The sequence below is a fragment of the Xyrauchen texanus genome, chromosome 29, assembly GCF_025860055.1.
Source record: "Xyrauchen texanus isolate HMW12.3.18 chromosome 29, RBS_HiC_50CHRs, whole genome shotgun sequence".
NCBI lineage: Eukaryota > Metazoa > Chordata > Actinopteri > Cypriniformes > Catostomidae > Xyrauchen > Xyrauchen texanus.
The window spans coordinates 28,367,355-28,388,870 of NC_068304.1; the positions used below are offsets into that span (position 1 = coordinate 28,367,355).

At 37.9% G+C, this 21,516-nt stretch overlaps 1 protein-coding gene across 1 annotated transcript in view; it reads right to left on the minus strand.

Moving 5' to 3' along the window:
* Nucleotides 1-2,149: 2,149 nt before the first annotated feature.
* LOC127622831 (protein mono-ADP-ribosyltransferase TIPARP-like) overlaps nt 2,150-21,516 on the minus strand; it is a 36,238-nt gene continuing 16,871 nt past the window's right edge. The window contains exons 3-6 of the mRNA XM_052096934.1: nt 12,590-12,776; nt 11,368-11,555; nt 7,124-7,399; nt 2,150-3,219 (exon numbers count right to left, since the gene is read on the minus strand). Coding sequence (XP_051952894.1) covers nt 2,772-3,219; nt 7,124-7,399; nt 11,368-11,555; nt 12,590-12,776 — 1,099 coding nt within the window. The 3' untranslated portion in view covers nt 2,150-2,771. The remainder of the gene's footprint in view (nt 3,220-7,123; nt 7,400-11,367; nt 11,556-12,589; nt 12,777-21,516) is intronic.

A 21,516-nucleotide genomic window follows, 5' to 3' on the forward strand; every position in this document is an offset into this window, starting at 1 on the left:
TCCATGGCTTTAACTCTTTGGCAATTTTCTCAACCAATGGACAATTTTCACGTTTCACTTAAACTACAGTTGGGTAAACTTCAATAGCGGTGAATGACAGAACACAGCTAATTTTATTTTAGTGTTCACATTTGCTCCAACAGCAAAAGAAGAAATCCACAATTACGTTTTCATGACTTCAAAAAAAGAGGGAAACAACAAAACAACATTTCGACCATTAAGGTCTTCATCAGGCTTTTCTTTTTACTGTCATTCCCATTGTGTTTTTTTTTTTTCTTATCCATTCAATTAGAAATAAACCGTCTTGATTTTTGGGGTGTTTTGAAATTCATCACTTTGAAGAAGTGCAGAAGCTAAAATGCATCCTCACAATTTTACAATGAATCTTAACCGATAGATTGAGGTCAGTACATTTTTTCATTAATGGTCAGAGTAAAAAAAAGAGCAAGAATATTATTTTACACACTAGAAAGTTTTTTAAGAAAAATAAACTTTCCCTTTAATATTTTAAATACTGGGGAGAGAGGAACAGTCATGGATCTTATTGACAATTCCTGTTTGCAGGGCCACATCCCAGCAGGTTGTAATCAGTGACTTCCCTCAAGGGGGTATCCTACTTGCCTTCTCTCCACTGATTGTCCTTTCCCCCCTGCCTAGGTTGTTCCAGCCCCCAGGACACCAAACGATAAGAGCTGTATGCCAGAGATGATTCCACAAGGGCAGTGAGGCAGACAAACAAGTCAAAAACTAAGATACTATAATAAGCCACCTTTACTTTTATATACAGCCCTGGGCTGCATTTCCCAAAAGCATTGCAAGTTTAAGTTGATCATAGAGACCATTTACGCCAATGGTTTATATGATCTACTTAGGTTTACAATGCTTTGGGGAAACTCAGCCCTGGACATCTGTCAGACCCTCTCCCTCGCCATCTGACAGTATTACCATAGACTGACCCAGCATAGATCAGTCACCTGGATCATTCTGCAATACTGAGAATGACAGATCACAACAGAAGGCAAAGATGGTTACAGTTCAGAGCGACAAAATGGAGAGAGACTGGACTGGGCGTAGGGGAGGGTGTTATCAGGCATATCAGCAGAGACTTCGAGTGACTTGTGCCTGCTGATGTTTCCTAAAGTGGTCGGCTCCAGGGTGGGGAGAGTGTACCCTTGCTGCCTCTTTTCTTTGTCTGGTGCTCTGGGATTCATTAAGCATGGAGCTTAGGTACCCAGAGCCCCCTGGGGAGCCATGGCAAGAGACCGGGGTTGGAGTCGGTTAAGAGAGCAAGAAAGAAAGATATAGTCGAGAGGGTAAGACAGATTGTTTTCTTTTAGAGAACAAGCTTGAAGAGAAATTTAAGCAGATTTAATTCCAGGGTCGGCCAATAAGAACAAACTGTTCCATCTGTAACAAGTAAATTATTGTCCTGAAATGTTAACAAACATTCAAGTAGTGTCTCACTTTTCACTTCAAGGCTTAACCACCTCTCAAGAAATGTCATGCGCCACATTGACTTCACCATAAGAGGCAATATTACATGTCGCATTTTGATGCTGACATTATAACATGCATCAATCTTTCTCTGAATGTCATGACGTGACTTTGAAATTGTTTCGCATAACTCAATGTATCATCAGTCTCTCTTCCATTTTGTGTTGATTTTCATGTCGGCACTGCCCATGTAATTGTATGTCATACAAATTGTTTGGTAATCGTTGGCTGTGCTTCAAATGATCAGAAGCAAACTTTGTCAACATTGAAATTAAATGAGCTGTTGAACGTTTGAGTGTCACATTAACATGCTTGGCCTGTGCACAAAACAACTTAAGGTAAAAATTATACTTCTGTTTTCTGCATGCTGGTATGTCACAGCACATTGAATGTGACACAAATGTCGTCATCAGCACAGTACGTATAAACTGTCCATGTGCAGCCCAGTTTTTCTAGAATGGTGGGCAGTCAGCATCTGTGCGTGTCATCTACATATGCGCCTGCCGTTAACCGTAATTAAAGAGTATCACACAGTAGTCAAGAGAGCATGCTTTTTAAGACTAGAGCGATTGACTGTGTGTGAAATGTAACAACAGGTGGCAAAATTAAGTGCACACAAGCCTTAACGCCATTTAAACAAACTTCAACCAAAAAATTTTATTTAAATTGTTTTTATTTACTCATTGATACATTGACTAACATAAATAAACTATTTATTTATGAACAAAAGGCACAAACTTCAAATATAAACAAGGAGAATGTATTTACAACTTTGCACAAATTAAGAATAGAACGCGAATGGCAGCAATGGGGAAACGGTGGTCTTTTAGAAAAAACAAAAAGAATGTAAAGCTGCAACAACAGCCTCAAGTCAGAGTGGCAAGCCATCAAATGGCTTCTTTATTACACGGAGTCCTATCCATGACCAGCTATGGAAGCCACAACAGAGACTCGTCAACACACATGATACACATACTGAACTGTCCAGCACAGAGTAGGGACACAACATTCGCACACACATCAACACACACATTCCCATTTGTATTCACAGGGGCATGTGAAGACGGGCACTAAATGGTCACTTGTAAACCCTCACACATACCAGGACTGAGGGCGGGAAACTGGTTGTTACTCCCATGCTCTCCATATCCGGACACATCCCATACGGTCCATGAGTTCCATTTGGAGTGCAGGCGAACAACCACTCCTCTCCCTTTTCTAACTGGCCGATCGTGCCCATAGGTCTCGTGAACAGCTATCCACACGTACGGTGCTCTTCAAATAGCTACAGTATTTCCCACTTCTTCATATTGAATGATAAAGTATGGATAACTCTGATCATCGTTAAAGATAACAAAAATCTGTGGGTCCATCCAGTTGTCCACGCATGAGTCGAAGAGGTCACTTGAGAGGTCTCTTGGATTCAGAGGGGGGGGTCGGCGCATGGAAGGGTTGCCCACTGTGAACTTGCCCGTCAAGACTTTGGCTAGGAACATGTAGTGCACGCCGCGGGGCGAGCGCTTGGAGAAGTTGTGGGAGTAGACGGCTTTGCGTGCAAAGTAGCTGCCCTGGCCGAACATGGTGGCATGTTTGCCGCAGACACGAGGGTCGAAGTTGTGCTTACAGATGCCCTCCACCACATCCTGGGACGTGCCGTGGAACAGGTGCCGCTCGTTCAGCATGCAGTCCATCTCCGACATGCGCCGTGACATGTACTCCTTCTTTCTGTCGGGAGAAATTACAGAGAAACAGACGATTTAATAAAACATGCTCATCAAAAGCCAAGAGCAAAAGCCAAGAGTTAATCAGACAAAAGCAAAGACAGAAGTCCAAATCTGGGAAAACTTCAAGATCTGAGTGTCTTAAATCCATGTAAATAAAACTTGGCTGGACACTTAATTGCAAACTGCAACATAATAAATGGATTACATAGAATTCTAAGAACTATTTCTGCTAAAGAGAACATCTGTTGTGACTTGTACATCAGCAACACATTACAATAAGTTTGTATCATTAAAATTAGTTAACTATATTAGTTAACATGAACTAAATTATTAATCATGGTTTGTATTCATTTCTGCATATACTAATACATTTATAACATTACAATATGTATGTGTTAATATTAGTTAATGCATTATGAACCGCAAACAATTGTATCTTTAGAAAAAACATTAATTAACATTATGAATTGCTTTATATTATAAAAGCAATTTATATATATATATATATATATATATATATATATATATATATATATATATATATATATATATATATATATATATATGATATGTTATTGCTTTATAATATAAAAATATATTGTTCATTGTTAGTTCATGATACCTAATGAATTTACCAATGTTAACAAATAGAGCCTTAAAGGTGTACTCAGTAATTTTGTCCTCATTAACAAAGTTTTACTCTAAAATAAATCAATTGCAATTCGCAATATATGTATGAATTCATAACACATGAGATGAAGACTCCAGTCATAACAGTAACCTTTTAAATGCTGTTTTATTCTACACAGAGAGGGTCCCATCATGGGGGCAGCCATGTTTGAATCACATGATCAGAAGAACACTTGCTCAATCTCAGTAACCACCCAGTTATTTGACACTTTCATTCATGTATTAAAGTAATCATGGCTGACTGTAAATAGTACATTTCTGCAATGGCATCTGAAACTGAAAACAATTTATTTTGAATGAGGTTGCATCCAGCAGCTAGGTGCCACTGTGTCCAAAATGACACAAACACAACATTTTCTAAGTGCACCTTTAAGGTAAAGACTGCTTTCCAAACAGGATACATCACCTTCTTTGAAGGCAGAACAATCATGATTGTCATGCTGTAAGATCACTTCAAACAGAATTTCCAATACAAATGACTTATAAAGTGAGTTACGAATGACCCTTATGTTTGAGCCCCACACCTCTTAGCATTTCAAAGCTCTCACAGTGGATGAAAATCTTTGAAGGGAATAAGGCATAGGGATGATCACTTCTGAAAGGATGTTACCTGTGCATCCTCTAACGTTTTCCTCACAGGAAATAATCAGAAGTTTATCTATAGTGCTATTTGGCACAATATAAGGAGAAGACAGCAAAATTATTCCTTAGCCACAGAACATATCTAATGCACAAAATAATATAACAAACATGGGTTCGTCGCAGTTTCATGCAAGTTATCTCAATGAGCCTTGACAGTTACGGCATGAAATCTTAAAAAAAAAAAAGTCTCTTTTGTCAGAGCCAGCTGTCCTCACACAACAACAAGCCAAACTCCAGAGCGCTCAGCTTGTCATCTGATCAAGTGGAAACAGAGAAGTGAGAGGGTACAGGAAGGGTGAGTGAACAGATGAGCACCAGGGACCTGAGTGAGCCCAGTCAGCAACAGGGCTCCATTAGTCCGAGTCTATGCCTCTATTGTTGTGGGCAGAGGGTACGCGAGGCCAGCCTGGCTGAGAAGAACTCCCTAAACAGTTGAGTCCTCACTGTGACACTGCCTGATCCCTACTGACCTCCATTGACCCTATGTTCACTGACCAGGCCCTGTCATCACAGCCACTGCCTTATCCCTCACATACACAAACACACGCTCAAATACACTTGGCCTGGAACCAGTGACTCCATATGTGTCAGTGTTGTCATCTCCACTCATGTTTTTTCAGCTTCTCCTTTCATCTTTCACAAAGCTCTTTTTCATCAGTCCACGCAGTCTGTTTTGTTATTTCTTTTATTGATGTAAACAAATACTCTTTCATGCTTTCCCTATGACATTCTCTAAATCTCCCTCTCTTGCTTGTTGGCCAACAACCTGGAAACACTCAGAACTATTGTACATATATAATCTTCACCTGCAAAAGCAGATTACATTTGAGATCTGTCTTTCCCATGACCAGCTAACACCAGCATGAATTTATCCATGCTGGTTCAGGCTGGTTTAGTGCTGTTCACCAGAAAAATATGGCTGGTCAACCAGCATGGTCTCTCAGATAAAACTGGTTGACCAAAACTGTCTAGCTTGTACGGGGGCCCTAATCACTGAATGCGTTTTTGTGTCCATCCATGCTATTTTTCAATAGTTTTTCTATGTAAACATGCTCTAGATGGAAGTCTTTGACCTTTGCGCTGTGCCTTGGTATTTTTCAGCGTCTTATGCAAGAGTGCCACGTTTTTTAGAAGCCACGTCAGGATAAAAAGAATGGCAACTTTTAAAAATGTGTCTCAAGACATTCTGTTATATTCGTTGCACTGCGTCTAGCTGATTTTCAATTATTTTACTATGTAAATGTGTGCTACACATTGAACAATGTCTTGCAGTTATTTCAACATCTCACACAGGAGCACAACATTTTTTTTAGATGCTGCATCATGACAAAAAGAATGTAAAATGCTTTAAATACGTGTCTCCATTCTGTTCTTTGGGTTGTGTCTAGCTTTTTTTGCACAAGAACACGCTCAGTCTGAACAGCCCCCAAGAAGCCTGGTGAGCACACCAAGACACAATGCTGGAGGCCAGCATCCAAAACGCAACATAAGCAGGTGACTAGCAGTGCTGGTTTTTCAACAGGGCACTATAATATGTGCTTTCAAAGAAAAACTAATCACTGGATTTGACAACGTTTGAGAGGTGCATTGTTTAAAATCTTTGAATGGTAATAAAAAGCTGAAACTTGAGACTCTTAGTAGCATGTAAACAAGATATACTTGAGCATACTTGTATATTTGGCTTGGCTCTGAGAGTTATCTCAGACATAATGATATCTGATATCAGATTCACCCGCTTGTATATTTCAAGTAAAAAAAAAGCTAACTTACGTTGACGTTTTACATGTTCAGATGATCAGACTAAGACCATCTAAGTGGGTGGTTCTTGGTCAGAATAAAATGCAATGTGGACCAGACTGATATGCTGGTAGTCGAAGTCAGTCTACACTACACTGCAAACCCTCAAGAATCCTCAAATATATAATATTTCAAACATTCCATATTTCTACATTTCCAAACATGTCTACTACACGTTGAGACACAGCAATCACACCTGCAATGCATTACTAGACATATGCAACACTGAGATATGCAAGGATTAGCAAATCTACTGCATGCTTAAGATAGTAGTGAAGAGACACGTACACACATATACACAAACACACCTCAATGAGTCAGCAGCAACTATTTTCCCCGACTCACCCCTATCATCTGTAGCTAAGAAAGAAACCTTTTTTCAAGGACAATAGCTTATTTAAAAAATACCCATGACAAGACACCTTGCACCTCTTCCTCCCGCACACACTTCCTCTACATGCTCTTCATTTCACATAATGAGAAGTTCACCTCACGGACTCACCGCAAAAACATCTGTTTCCGACCAAGACAAACTTGGTGAGAACCGTTAGAGTAGTTGACAACTAGCAGTAGTAAGACAAACAACATCAAAGCTTCTCAAGTCTTGCTTGTACTCTTGTTTGTACAGGACTTTATAAAGGACAGCTTGTTTCTAATCAAACCTTTTTATTCTTTGATTCATCCAGTTCATAATCTTGGTATTTACTAAACATAGTTTTGGCTCCAAATAAATAGTCTAAACAACTTCTAGATATTTTGAGAATGCTCTACCACACCTTTTGTACTTCTCCCAGAGGAACGGGTTCTGGACACGGAGGATCTTGAGAATGCGGAACTTGGTCTCAGAAACAGTCTTGTGGAAGAGGCTGTAGATGGTCCGGTAACTGCGGTCGTCCCAGGAGACGGGCACCTGCAGGAAGTCCTGACTAGTGTTCATGGGCAACCAGGTCTCAGGGTACACTTTGGAGGGAGTGCTTGACGTAGGAGAGAGAGGCTGGCTTACAGAACTTTCCAAGGAGGAGAGAAATGCTGAGGAAAGGCCCCCGAGAGTCCTAGAGAAGATGGCAAAATAATGGTGTCATAAAGACATGACTAAATTATGAAAAACAGTATGTAGAAATTAAAAGACAAAATATCACCAGACAAACATGAGTGTCGATCTGTGGTATCAAGAATATGGAATTCACAGAGACATTTTGAAAGAAACTGAATCAAATGCATTCAAATCTTTGTGGACTGACAGGAACAAAGGAAATTCCAGTAGGTTGCTACAGTAAAAAGACTGATGATTTAATAAAGGTGCTAAATGTGAGATAAGGCAAAAAGACATTTTGGTTTTATTTATGTTCATGTTCATTTCAGGAAACAAAGGATGTTTTGGATGAAACGTATTTCAGTTTGTACCCATATTTCCTTTGTAAAATGCTTGTCTCAAAGTTTAGTTTTAGGCTTTAATACTGTAAATCATTAGAATTAGAAAGTCCGCAGCCAACCACTAGCCAAATGCTAGATTTTGTATTCGTTTTGTTTATTTTTTTCTTGTATCTCTAACTTCTTCTCTTGTTTTATTTTTGTGTAGATAATGTCTAGGAATATCAAAAGTACTGATCTGTACCAAGTAATAAGACAACTGAAATAATGTAATGATATAGTAGCTAACAGTCTTTCTACAGTAATGGGAGTAACAAGGACTCAATGGCTTTCACCACAGTCTAAAACACAAGTTGTTAAAATGTTCTGCCTTTACAACAGGCTGTTTATTATCAGAATCTAACCAATAGAGTTTCAACAACGCAATGGTCATAAAGATTGATGTAGGTTATGCTGTAGGCCTCATAAACAAATCAAATAAGTGTGATTGTCCTATATTGTGTTATTTGTATTTTTTCTACCAATAATTTAAGCAGTTTTATTATTTAATTAGTTACACATTTTACTATTTATTTTAGTTAATTTTTTTAATTTTCTGAATTTGAATACTTAATACTTCTGTTAAATATTCTGTTTCTTTGTTTTAAATTTTTTTACTGACTGTTAACTTGAAAAATTACTTGAAAATTGGAAGTGGAGTTTATTTATTTTAACATATTTCACTTTTAAATTAAGTAGTGCTTTTTATTAGCATTTTCACTTTTCTGTGGTTTCAAAATTTGTACTGAGAATCATGAAATTTCACTGGTCGACTACTGAAAATGTTGGTACTGTGACAATTAGTGTAGAAATGGGATTGTATTCAAATGTACTGAGTGCTGTATTGTCCTGTGAGGGGTCAACTGTGAAAAAGTTATGCTTTGACAGCCTGCGAGGCCTTGCAGTCATGCCGAAATGGAGGTTCCGGCCAGGGTTCAGTCTTGTGACAAAACATCTATTTTGATTTCTAAGCAGGTAGACGTGATCAGTCAGCGTGACTACCTCCTGAGTCATCTGTAACTTTTCTCTGCTATGCTTGCTCTCTCTCTCAAACTGACTGTCTTTGCTTGAAATCGCAGCAATTTATTTCCCATTTGAGAGGCACTGAGCAAGAATGAGGAAAAGCAAATGGAAAGGACAGAGCAAAAGAGTTCAGAAAAAATAGCGAAGACGGCTAGATAAGCAAACACTCTTGGGAAACCAACTGTGAAGGGTGTGTTTGTTTGGGAGTGTTAGTGTGTGTGTTAGAGGGTGAGTTATGCTGCTTGCTGAGCATTAACTCAGCTGGTGCAGGCAACAGTTTGGCCAAATTGTCAATCGCGCTAATGAGTTCCACCCCGGCGCTTAGGACATTGTGTTCCTGACGCTGCAGGAGCCTTTTGATGGGTGGACCAGTGTTGCTGTGGCCTCTACCTGATAACAGGAGCCAAATGATGGGGATGGGAAAGATTCCGACCCATTAACTGCGGGAGAGGTGGGAACTATGCCTGGACATATTGACTCCATAAGAGGGAAAAATGAAAACAGGGTGGAATAGATTCAAAACTGCTGTCCAGTTTTAAAATGAAGCCTACATCCTGCATTCGGACTGATTACTTGGAGCAGGCCTTTTCAACTGGCAGCCCGCAGGCCAAATCCATTCTAAATTTTCAGTGGCCTGAGTCAGGTGGTCAGCTGTCTTAGGCCTTGTTCAGACTGCCACTAAAAAATCTGATGTTTTGCATATCCAGATTGTATCCAGATGAGATGGATCGCAAAAAAACACATGAAATCAGATTTTTCCGATTCAAACCACATCGGGAGGTTTTTTCAGATGCGTCTCAGTCCGGATGCTCTGGCTGCTCAATTCGGATTTCAAATGGTCTTTTGCATCATTCTTAATGCCACACACAACAATGACGTCAAAGATCAGTGTTTGCCGCACGGAACATCACAATATTTTCCAGTCTCCTCTGTCGCTGAGTTTTTCTTACTGGACAGGGTGCTTATTTGGAGAGTGAGATGATGCACCATTTTTCCCGCATCTGTTTTGAAAGCATCGTCACGTGGGTGCGCCTACGTTGTTACCAAATCAACCCATGCAGATAGGTTGGTTATGTCTGAATGCGCAAATCTAATTTGATCACTTGCAATTATTAGTGCGGACAGTCTGCCTGAAAATATCTGATTTGAGAAACAAATCTGATTTGCCTGCAGTCTGAACATAGACTTAGAGGCTGAATGTCACTGAATGTGTTTTGTGTCTGTTAGCACTGTTTTTAAATAGTTGTCCTTTGTAAACCTGTCACACCATGTTTCAATGTTTTTGTAGCGTCTTATTCTGCTGTGCAAAGGTAAAACAAAGTAACTTGGGGTTCTTGGACTATAAATTGCCCTGTGACAGACAGGTCTCGCTCAACTTCAACCAGGTTTTGAGAATATTGCATTAACTACAAAATCCACATTCAAATCAAGTAACTGTTTTGTTGGTGTACTGTGCAGCCTTCGTATGGCAGTATTGTCATCATAAAAAGTGATAAAACTAACCTCTTTACACAAGAAAATAAATATCTATCAAGCATCTTGTATAAGCTGTTCCATCTGTTTGCTCTGCGAATAGAAGTCTCACCTGCTTAACATTTATCTAACGAGCCGTCAGGTGTGTGCACTCTTCCCGACGAGCAAGATACTGACAATGTGCAACAGCAAATGAAAGAGTGCAAGAGGAGTAAAAGACATTAGGAAGCAGAAGACAAAAAATGTTTTAGAAAAAAACAAAACATCACCCACGTCTCCCGAACCACTGTCTCAGCATTATTTTCAGGAGTTTTTCTTTTCTTGTTGTGCAAATTAGTGCAATAACAGGCGCAAGCTCGTATTTCATGTTTTTTGTTGACAGGCAATCACGAAATTAACTCTCCTGTTGCTATGTGTGTGACTTTGTGAATTAATTTAAGGAGCATAGTTTCATTAGGAGATGAATTGTGTGTGGTTGATACATCCAGTCTGCAATACGTTTTGTAGGATGCACTTGGCTTTAGGATATGCGAGTGTTTCTAACATCTGTCTCTGGTTCGCGCATAAGCACCACTGCGCTGCCACATTCTCAGAATCGTTTCATCTGAGAATATATTTTTTCTCCCACCCCTACTTCAATCGGGTCACTCACACTGGTGCTCCAAAATATTTTTACACAGTCACACACAGTAATTATCAGTAGCAAATGGGACTGAAATGGTTGCACTGTAGAGGCCTGTGTAGATTCTACTGATTTGAGTATGTCACCAAGAATAAGCATTAGTAAGAATGGGCTGGTACTGTAATTATAAACAAATCAGTCATGTAGTTTATAGTATCCCATTGTTTTCCAGATATACTACTGAATTTCATCATAGCAGTATAATTTCCAGTTATTATTGCAAATTATAACATTAAACTTTTTTTTTGCAAACTTTTTTTGTTGTCTGAAAATGTAGGCAGGGCAAGTACAAATCTGAACTAAGAGTCCAAATGGAACAGCAGAAATCTTTATTGTTGAGCAGTGTTGTAGGATATTTCATGAGAAAGCTGGGGTGTCTGACAATAGATTTGACTAGTAGACAATAGATGGGTTGCTTTTGAAGATACTCACTGGAGGTAAGGCGTGAGCATTATGGAGGACCTAAACAGCGGTCGTTTCTTGATTTGTCGTTGGAAACCGAAAACAGCATTTTGCTGAAAGCCCTCACGAATGTTCAGGATATACTGGTTCTGCAGTGTGATGAAACGGACCTCCTTCAGACCTCGGCCACTAGCCTCCTCGATCAACCGAACCACCGGCTGTGAGACAAAGAGAGAGGAAATTAGTTAGACAAAGAAAGAGAGAAAACAGAACACTTAAATTTGCTCTGACTCCCACTCAATTTATCTGGAGCACTGGTCAGAATGTATCCATCATAGGAGATTTACAAAGGAAATAAAAAGCTTTGTTTTCAAAGGAACTCTTATGCAATATTCTGATCTCAGGCGCTTATGAGCAGGACAGGACGTCTTCTCTGGTGTGCAAAAGCTCAAAATGTACTCACAAAACAATAACAGTGTACATTCAGTAAGACACAAACACTCAACACTAACTCCAATAACTGAATATCTGTCGCCAACAGCATTATCTAATGCAGCACAAGTGTGAAAACTGAGAGTTATTTAAAAAGACTTGGGGTGATAGGGTCAATCTCACAAAGAACCTGTCAAGAACATGCCTGGGTCATATTTCACCCCAAAATTGAAAGAGAAAAATAAGAAATTATATTTTGCTTAAAGAACATGAAGTCTATTCTAGGTCTATTATGATTTTTGGCATCATTAATTTATTTGCAAGACAATAAAGCCACCCCTCTCATGCAACAAAAATCCCATTCTCATTACTGTAATGTGAGAAGAAAAAGGTACTAGAAAGTTTTATACATCATGTTGACCAGCCTTGGACTGATTAATAAAAAAATAAAAATAAAAAAAGATTTAAATACTTGTATTAAGCAATTTGTTTTACTTCATTACAGTAATGATAATCTAATGAGAATCACCATTGGGAGCATTAGGAACTAAACAAAAACCTCACAGTTAAACGACTTTAAGAATTAAAAAATTTGCATCATAAAAATAATGTCACAATGCACAAAACCATAATAGTCTTTACAATAAGCTTTATTTTCTTTATACAAACTAACATTTATTTTGATTTTGGGATGAAATGCAACCTAGACATTTTTTTGTGAGCTTGTAGTACTGAATCTCTCCTGATTCTTTATTAAAGTGTTTTATTTGATTGGTTGCTTATTACAAGGAAAAGAATGGATCAGATTGGCGTGCCTCACCTCTGAGTATTCCCTCCAGCCAAAATTATCTCTACAGTAGTACTTCCACACAGACAGGCAGTTGGGGGTGGGGTCTGTATTTGTGGGTGTGTCTGTGGAGCTGGAGGATGTGGACAGACGTCTGACGAGGTCAAACTCCAGGTCACAAACTCGCATGGCACTGAAGTCCAATGTAAACACTCGACCCCTGTGCGAGAAACAAAGGTAAACAAATTTAAACAACATAAGACTCCTCAAAACATGCACACAACAATCACTTACTCAGAGGAAAAATGGTTTGTTCAGTTCCAGACAGCTAAATAATAAGCCCATTTTTTCGTGGGGCATGACATCAATATGTTTCCTAGTGCTTTAAAGAAGAAAAAACAACTTAATTTCATTTTCATGAAATTCCTTGTGATTATTAGAAAAACCTCCATTGGTCTTGGTTGATCTTGTGGCCTGACAGTGCCTTGACGCTTATCAAATCAAGGGTGGGTGCATTCATGTGATGGAATGCTGACCCCCTTAATGCCCCCCCAGTGTGCAGACCCTGGCTTTTTAGGTCACTCTCCAGGGGCGGCCAGCTCACAATTAATGGCCTTATCGATCACACTTAACACAAAAAGGTTTTGGGGTCAAAGGTGAAAAGTCTGGGCAGGATGGTGCAAATAATGGCCAACCTACTGTGTGGTTCACATTATGGCTGGGCGATATATTGTATACTATATATTCACAATGATTTTGCTGGTGATTTAAAATGAAAGAATATTGAGTTTATTAATATTAATGCACTTCATATTTGGCCATTAAGTTTCCTCCAGTTTCAGTAGACTAGTTTTGCGATCCCTCCCTTTCTTGTGACTTTATCTAGCGTTAAGATGTTTATTATGAGAGAAACAAGCAGATCCAGATTCGAATACCTGAAAAAATCTGTTATCAGTGGAAAAATAATAGGCCTCTGTTGGCCACATAAGTAATTCAACTGATTCCTAAAGAGACTGCACACACACACACACACACCCACACATGTACACATTACTTCTCATCAAAGCTGCAGTCACAGACATCATAAACCATCCATTATTAATGCCCATTTGGTACCTTGAGGGGGTCAAATATGAGACAGGGCACAAATAACACAGGAAGAGATAAAGTAGAGAGCATTATGAAAAGAACTAGCAGAAGGGTGGCCTGACAGACGTGATGATAAAACAGTTCTCGACAGTCAGTGCACAAGAGAATAGACCTGACATATATGGAACATGAAACATGCAAACAATAACCTTCCTCTCCATCAGACATACAGTACTTTTGACTGCAGGAGACTCAGTTAGGTCAGACAACAGCTGAGTGCACTAGACCGAAACTGTCCAACACAGTCAAAATCAACACTTTGTAACACACCAGAGAGTTCAGAGAACTTATCTCAGAAGCAAACTGGAGGGACGGAGAGCTCTGACAGGATGGGTGGACTGAGGCTTGACAGAAACACTCACAAGCGAGCATGGCAGATGTAGACTAAACACGGTCCGAGTTCAACGCACACCAGAGATGATCTCAGCAACCTCACAAATACATATAAACTAAATACAATTAACAGCACTTGTGAGCTTTAACAAGCTTCCAAAAGATGACAATAGTAGACTAAACACAAGAGCGCACTCAACAAAACAATTTATGCTGCAATAAATAGTAAAAAATAAAATAAAAAAAACAACACATCAAACTGCCATGATTTCAGTGCTATTTATAGACATTGTTTTAACTCTCGTCAAAACCCGAGACAGGACAGTCAACCTCTGGCAGTATTTTTGGGTGACACTCACAAAAACTGTCCAGAAATGTCTGGATCATATTTCACCCCCAAAATCTGAGAATAATATACGTAAATATATTTTCCATACAGAAAAATAAGCTTATTTTAAGACTTTTTGCATTGTGAAATTATTTTTCATAACACAACACATTTCCAACCCCAATTCTCAGTAGCCATCTGTAATGCAAACAAATCTCATTCTCATAACTGTAATGTGATTCAAATTAATTCTCATAACTGCAATGCAAAAAAAAATAATATTCCCATTTATGTAATGTGAAAAAAAAATCTCTCTCAATACTGCAATGTGAAGAAAATCTGATTGGTATTACTGCAATGTGAAAAACAAATCAGATTCTAATTGCTGTTATGAAAAATAAATCTCATTATCACCACTGCAATGTGGAAAAAAATAATTATCATTAATGTAATGTGAATAATCTCATAATCTTTGTAATGTAAAAAACATATCTTTCCCGTTGCTGCAATGTGACAACATAATTATATTGGCCTATAATTTAAATTGTAAAGTATTAGTGTAAGAATGCATGCTAGTTTTTGATGACCTGGATGATTCTTTAAGAAATTCACCCTTTTAGCATGTGGAATGATGGGAATGATGGGTAGAGACTAATGGTAAAATCAGTAACTGTACAGCAGACAAGAGAAAAAAGAGCATCTGTAAGAGCAAAATGCAACACGTGGGCTTCCAAAACAGGCACGAGAGACAGAAGTGAGACTGCAAAAACCATTCTGTGTAAGCAAATGAGGGTTAATCATCTTCCCTTACTCACTCTTGCAATGTCTTTCTGACTTGTGTGTGTGTGTGTGTGAGCTTGTATTTATCACTTTGTGGGGACCAAATGTCCCCATAAGGATAGTAAAACCCGAAATGTTTGACCTTGTGGGGACATTTTGTCGGTCCCCATGAGGAAAACAGCTTATAAATCATACTAAATTATGTTTTTTGAAAAGGTAAAAATGCAGAAAGTTTTCTGTGAGGGTTAGGTTTAGGGGTAGGGTTAGGTTTAGGGGATAGAATATAAAGTTTGTACAGTATAAAAACCATTATGTCTATGGAAAGTCCCCATAAAACATGGAAACACAACATGTGTGTGTGTGTATGTGTGTGTGTGTGTGTGTGTGTGTGTGTGTGTGTGTGTGTGTGTGTGTGTGTGTGTGTGTGTGTGTGTGAGCATGTATTTATCACTTTGTGGGGACCAAATGTCCCCATAAGGATAGTAAAACCCGAAATTTTTGACCTTGTGGGGACATTTTGTCAGTCCCCATGAAGAAAACAGCTTACAAATCATACTAAATTATGTTTTTTGAAAATGTAAAAATGCAGAAAGTTTTCTGTGAGGGTTAGGTTTAGGGGTAGAGTTAGGTTTAGGGGATAGAATATAAAGTTTGTACAGTATAAAAACCATTATGTCTATGGAAAGTCCCCATAAAACATGGAAACACTACAAGTGTGTGTGTGTGTGTGTGTGTGTGTGTGTGTGTGTGTGTGTGAGCGTGTATTTATCACTTTGTGGGGACCAAATGTCCCCATAAGGATAGTAAAACCCGAAATTTTTGACCTTGTGGGGACATTTTGTCGGTCCCCATGAGGAAAACAGCTTATAAATCATACTAAATTATCGTCACCTTCCTAAAATAATTGCCTAAGTCATTTTTTGACAAAAATGATTTTTTTGCATAAGTCATCTCCTCATGATGCTGGCCACCTTTGGTAAAATCGCCCACATCCTCAGTTGAACAGATCATGCAATTCTACCCCTATAGTATAGTGGCCTATGTCAAGTGTGTGACTTAGGCCGTTTTATTTTGCCTAAGTCAAAAGGCAATGAGACAATTTTACAAGTTTTTTAAGATGGCAGGTGCATCAAGAAGATGGAAAAGCTACTCATGCCTCCTCAGAATGATGTTTAGTTTGTTTGTTAGTGTTTTATTGTTGACAGAGTTGTCAATTTAAAATTGCCTAAGTAACAAAGGCATGTTCAAAAATCTGTCTAAGTCATTTATTCCCGTTACGTTACATAATTGACATGCATTGTTATCAGTATGTCAATAGTCATCTTATGCCATAACCTTTTTGAGTGACATTATCAATAAATATCATATATTCAATTATTGGTTCAGTGTTTTGTGTTTTCTGAGAAAAGTGAAAAAATGACTTAGGCAATTATTTTAGGAAGGTGACGTTATGTTTTTTGAAAATGTAAAAATGCAGAAAGTTTTCTGTGAGGGTTAGGTTTAGGGGTAGGGTTAGGTTTAGGGGATAGAATATAAAGTTTGTACAGTATAAAAACCATTATGTCTATGGAAAGTCCCCATAAAACATGGAAACACAACATGTGTGTGTGTGTGTGTGTGTGTGTGTGTGTGTGTGTGTGTGTGTGTGTGTGTGTGTGTGTGTGAAAGACAGAGAGATGCTTATCATTGCTGTCAACTGACCTACTGAATTGAGTCAGCAGAACAAAAACACGTATGCATAAAGCAGCTTTTACACAAAGCAAACATGGAGTCACACACATACTGTAAATAAAGAGGGTTTCCCAGCAGTCCTTTCCAAGATTAATTCCAGTGTGTAAACAGTTTAAGCTTGCAGGTCCCTCCCTGAAATCCTCTCAAATCCTTTAGCGTCTACCTGAATACCCCTCATTCTCTCTTTCATAGTGAAGGATGCACATTGTGTCCTCTCCTCTGGAACACTATGGGCTAACACTCATACACACCCAGAATCTCTCTAAAGCAGCACGTTCAGGACACCCTGTCTTTCACAGACAGTTCCGGGCACACAAATACACATTCTGCCCTAGCAGCCACAGGCTCAGCCAATAAAACCCAACAGAGACTAGAGCAGGCCATCATATCCACAGCACCAGACAATACCAATCTAGTAGCTTAACCTGGTGAGGTGTTAATGTTTTTCAGAACACTAAATCCAGATTTACTCACACACCCAGTCGTAAGAGGGCAGCATTTGGATTATCTGTGTAATGTTGCACCTGGAAAGGATTTATTATCTCAGCAGGACAAGCAAACATGAGGAGAATCAAGTTGACAATTCTGGAAAACTCAGAAATGGACCCAATTTTGTCCTGAATAGTGGAAACACAGAACTGCTTGAACCCTGAACATTTATAGAGCGGGAACGCATCTGAAAATGTTATTGCACATAGATTCCTCTTTCAGTCCCGAGACATAAATAAGAAAACTAAAGGCATAGAGCTATACGATTAAAGTGGACAGCATAGTTCAGGACAATTTGATGAGAAATGTTTGAGTTCATATTGAAACATCTGACTTTGGCATCTTGGCAATTCTGAGAAATTGTTCAGATCTCTTCTCGGACTTTATAGGAGATATGTGAGATTTCTGGATCTTTACCACTAAAAGTCTCCCTTTGCTGTCTAAGAGTGACAACTGAGACATTAAAACTGAGACATCATTTGTGATTTTCTTTTCAACGGGAAGTGCTAAATCTCTGAATGAATTCTACAAATGCTTCCATATATTGCACAAGAGCTGAGCTATGAATTGAAAAGGGATATCAAATGTTCCAATGCATTTAAAAAAAAATAACAGAACAATGCAGATAGTCTGCTGAACTGGAATTCATGTACGGTATGTGCAGTTTCTTCTCCACCACATCCCAGAATTAAAAACCTTTTCATTTGCACAACAAACATTAAGAAATCCACAGATGTGAAACTCAAAACAGGGCTTGGGTAGGAGTTTCTTTACTGAAATGCAGCCAGTCATGGGTTTCACAACCTAAATATTCTTCTTCAGGAATTGCTCAGTCGCTAGTTTCACTCTGGGGTGTTGCTGATTTATGCTAAGTCATCTGCACTCATAATAGAAGCAGAGACACACTCGACAGTGTCAGCATCTCTCCAGGGCTCATGACCGAAAACATCAGTGGATGCAACAATCTATCGGTCCACCTGTCTTTCACATCTAAAGCAGGTGTAGACAAAGGCCATCAATGAATAAGATGGCTATCACTTCCAGTGTGAAGGAAAGAAGAACAAAGAGAGCCAAAGTGGAGAATGAAAAGAAACAAAATAGATGAGCGTAAACTAGATATGGGAACATTCACAATTCATTTTATTGGTGATATTAGCGACTAGGGGTGCGCTGATAGATCGGCCACCAATCAAAATCATCCAATATTTGTCTTAAATCCGTGATCGGCGATCGGCTAATCATGCCTAGAGTCAGGGCAGATCTGTTTTGCAGTACACGGGGAATCACACATACACTGCTCCTCTAATAAATGAGTGCTTTCTAAGCACTTGAAGCATGACAGAGTGGCTTTTGGAGGGTGATTTGTTGGCAGTTCTAAGCATTCAAGAATTTTAACTTTAAGACATGATGTAATTCACATGAATATGCCGTTTTTCTTTTTTTAAATGTGTAAGAATTACACGTGTATGAATATTAAGTTGCCCATTTTCTAGAGTCATTATGGTAGTAATTCTGACTCGCTGCACAGTGAGCAGGAAGAGGATAAAGAGGCTGCTAATGGGTATAAAAATGAATTAAACTACAAATAAACATGCAAATACAAATCTGAGCATATGTGATGTATCGTGAGTTGTGACAATCAGACGTTGTGTTGAGCGATAGAGACTGTTTGAGCGATCATGAGCACTTTCAGCTTCACTCTCTTTAACATGAGCGCTCTCCGTGTCAATCAAACATGTGCCCTCTCCAGATACTCTCAATATCTCTTCAATCACTCATCCCAGCACTATTCTCTGAGGATCCCAATTTATATCAGATTAATGGTGGACACAATACCACTAATAACAGATGTAACTGTTTAACCTTCAATAACAGCATCTTATTTAGTGATTAGTGTTACAACAACATGCCAAAGACAGTAAATCATAGATATTATCGATTTCTCACTGAAGCAGTTTTAGAGCTTGTAATTTATATATTTTTCTTATTTTTGAAAGTATCTCTGCTGTGTGTGATGCTCTCGTGGTTTTTGGTTGCCAGTATGTCACAATGACCTTTTGATATTGGCAACAGAACTATTCATAACTGTTTTCAATACAAATAAATGTTATCAGTTCACAATTAATGTAAGTGTATTGCCATTTTGGTAACACTTAATAAAAAGGTTTCATTTATTTAACATTAGTTAATGCATTAGGTATCATGAACAAACAATGAACAATGTATTTTTACAGCATTTATTAATCATAATGTTAGTTAATAAAAATACAATGTTTAATTTTAGTTCATGTTAGTTAGTAGTGCATTAATATGCATTAACTAATACAACTTTTGATTTTAAAAATGTATTTGTATATGTTGTAACTAACATAAAGTTCATTAGTTCATGTTAACTACAGTAATGTTATTAAATCATGTTAACAAATGGAACCTTTTGTAAAGTGTTACCGTCAATTTAATGTGCGGGGCATAAACTGCAGCATTTAACTTGCAAAAGTGTGGCAAAGTGCACTTTAAGAAATAATCAGTATCGGCCGATCTTAGTGTTAAAAAATAGGAGACCAGTATCGTCTACAAATATCCTGATTGGTGCACCAGATTTAGCAACTCCTAAGTATTAGCATAAAGACAAAAACTTAACAAGGTCTATGATTTAAGCTTGTAAAAACAGCATTAGAATTGGAATTGGAATCAATTCTGTACATTTAACATAATTGTCCATTTCTAGGGGTGGGAAAAAATATTGTTTTTCCAATTAATCGATATCGCTACTTAAATCCCATGATCAAACTCACTCAATGCGCAACCCTCTACTACAATAAAAGAAAAGCACTTGCATTTGCAACCAAATTTCACGTTATGTGACTAAAATGAATATATTTGGCAACTGGCTGGTAAATGTTTACATTTCACTCATCAGTAATTACGTAGTTTAGTCGTAAAGTGTTCAGCAGCGAGGTCCTTTCACAGCGTGTTGAGAGTAAAAGTTGTTCTGTGTAATGTGTGTCCAATACGAGATCCATGCAACCCATTTGTCATTGAATACTGTCTCTTTTAATGCCCTTTCATTTCTTTATGATTAGTTGTTGGTCAAAAGCAACTACAAAAAATGTTTTCTTTTTAATTCTAATCATGCATAAGGTAAAGCCATTCGAGTCATCTCTCATTAACATGCGCTCATTTAAAGGCACGGTTTACAGAAATGGCGTTTTTTGTTAAAGAGACAGTACTGGTGTTAGCACGTGTTCAACTAATCAATGTAAATACTTATTACTTAAAAATAATGTTGTCACGGTACAAACATTTCAGTAGTCAGTACTGATACCAGTGACATTTCACGGTTCTTGATACCAATTTTTATACCACAGCAAAAATATGCTAATATTATAATGTGCTTTTGAACATACCAGTTTAGGTATTTTAAATTTTTTTAATAATTATTATTATTTTCCAGAACTTTCCAGAACATTTTTAAAGTTTAATTAAATGTAATCATCAAAATGGTGTCTAATCAATAAATTCTTAACACTTTTAACAAGTGAAAATAGAACTTTTCAACATGTCATTAAATTTTTTTTTGCTTGTGATATTATTATTATTATAGTGAATATTACATTTTACTATACAGTTGTAATATATTTTTATTTAATTCCTTCAATTTCAGGCATCTAAATTTTATTTTTAATCGTGCTTTTTATTATGACGTGTGTTTTTTGCTGGATGCTTCACTTTTCTGGATAAACAGTTTGCGTCATGTCTCAGTGTGATCACTGAAGACTTTTAAGTCTTGTCTGAAATCTCATCTCTTACACTGTCCTTTGAGTCTTTGTATTTTAGATTACTGGTGTTTGTATATGTGATCATTTTGAAATGTAATTTATTTCATTTTATTACTGTGAAGTACTTTGGTCAACTGTGACATAAATAAAGCTGAGATTAAAGCGCAAATGCTGTGATTTGAATTATATAAATATATATTTTACATGTGCTGCATTGCTCACACTGGATACTGTTAGTGCTCTGCTCTGTCATCACATACAACGTGAATGATTCTCAATGTCTGTGGAGTATTTAAATACTTAATTGCTTATTCAGTTATATCATAATAGTTTACTGATGAAAACAAATCAGACATTACATTTTATATTAT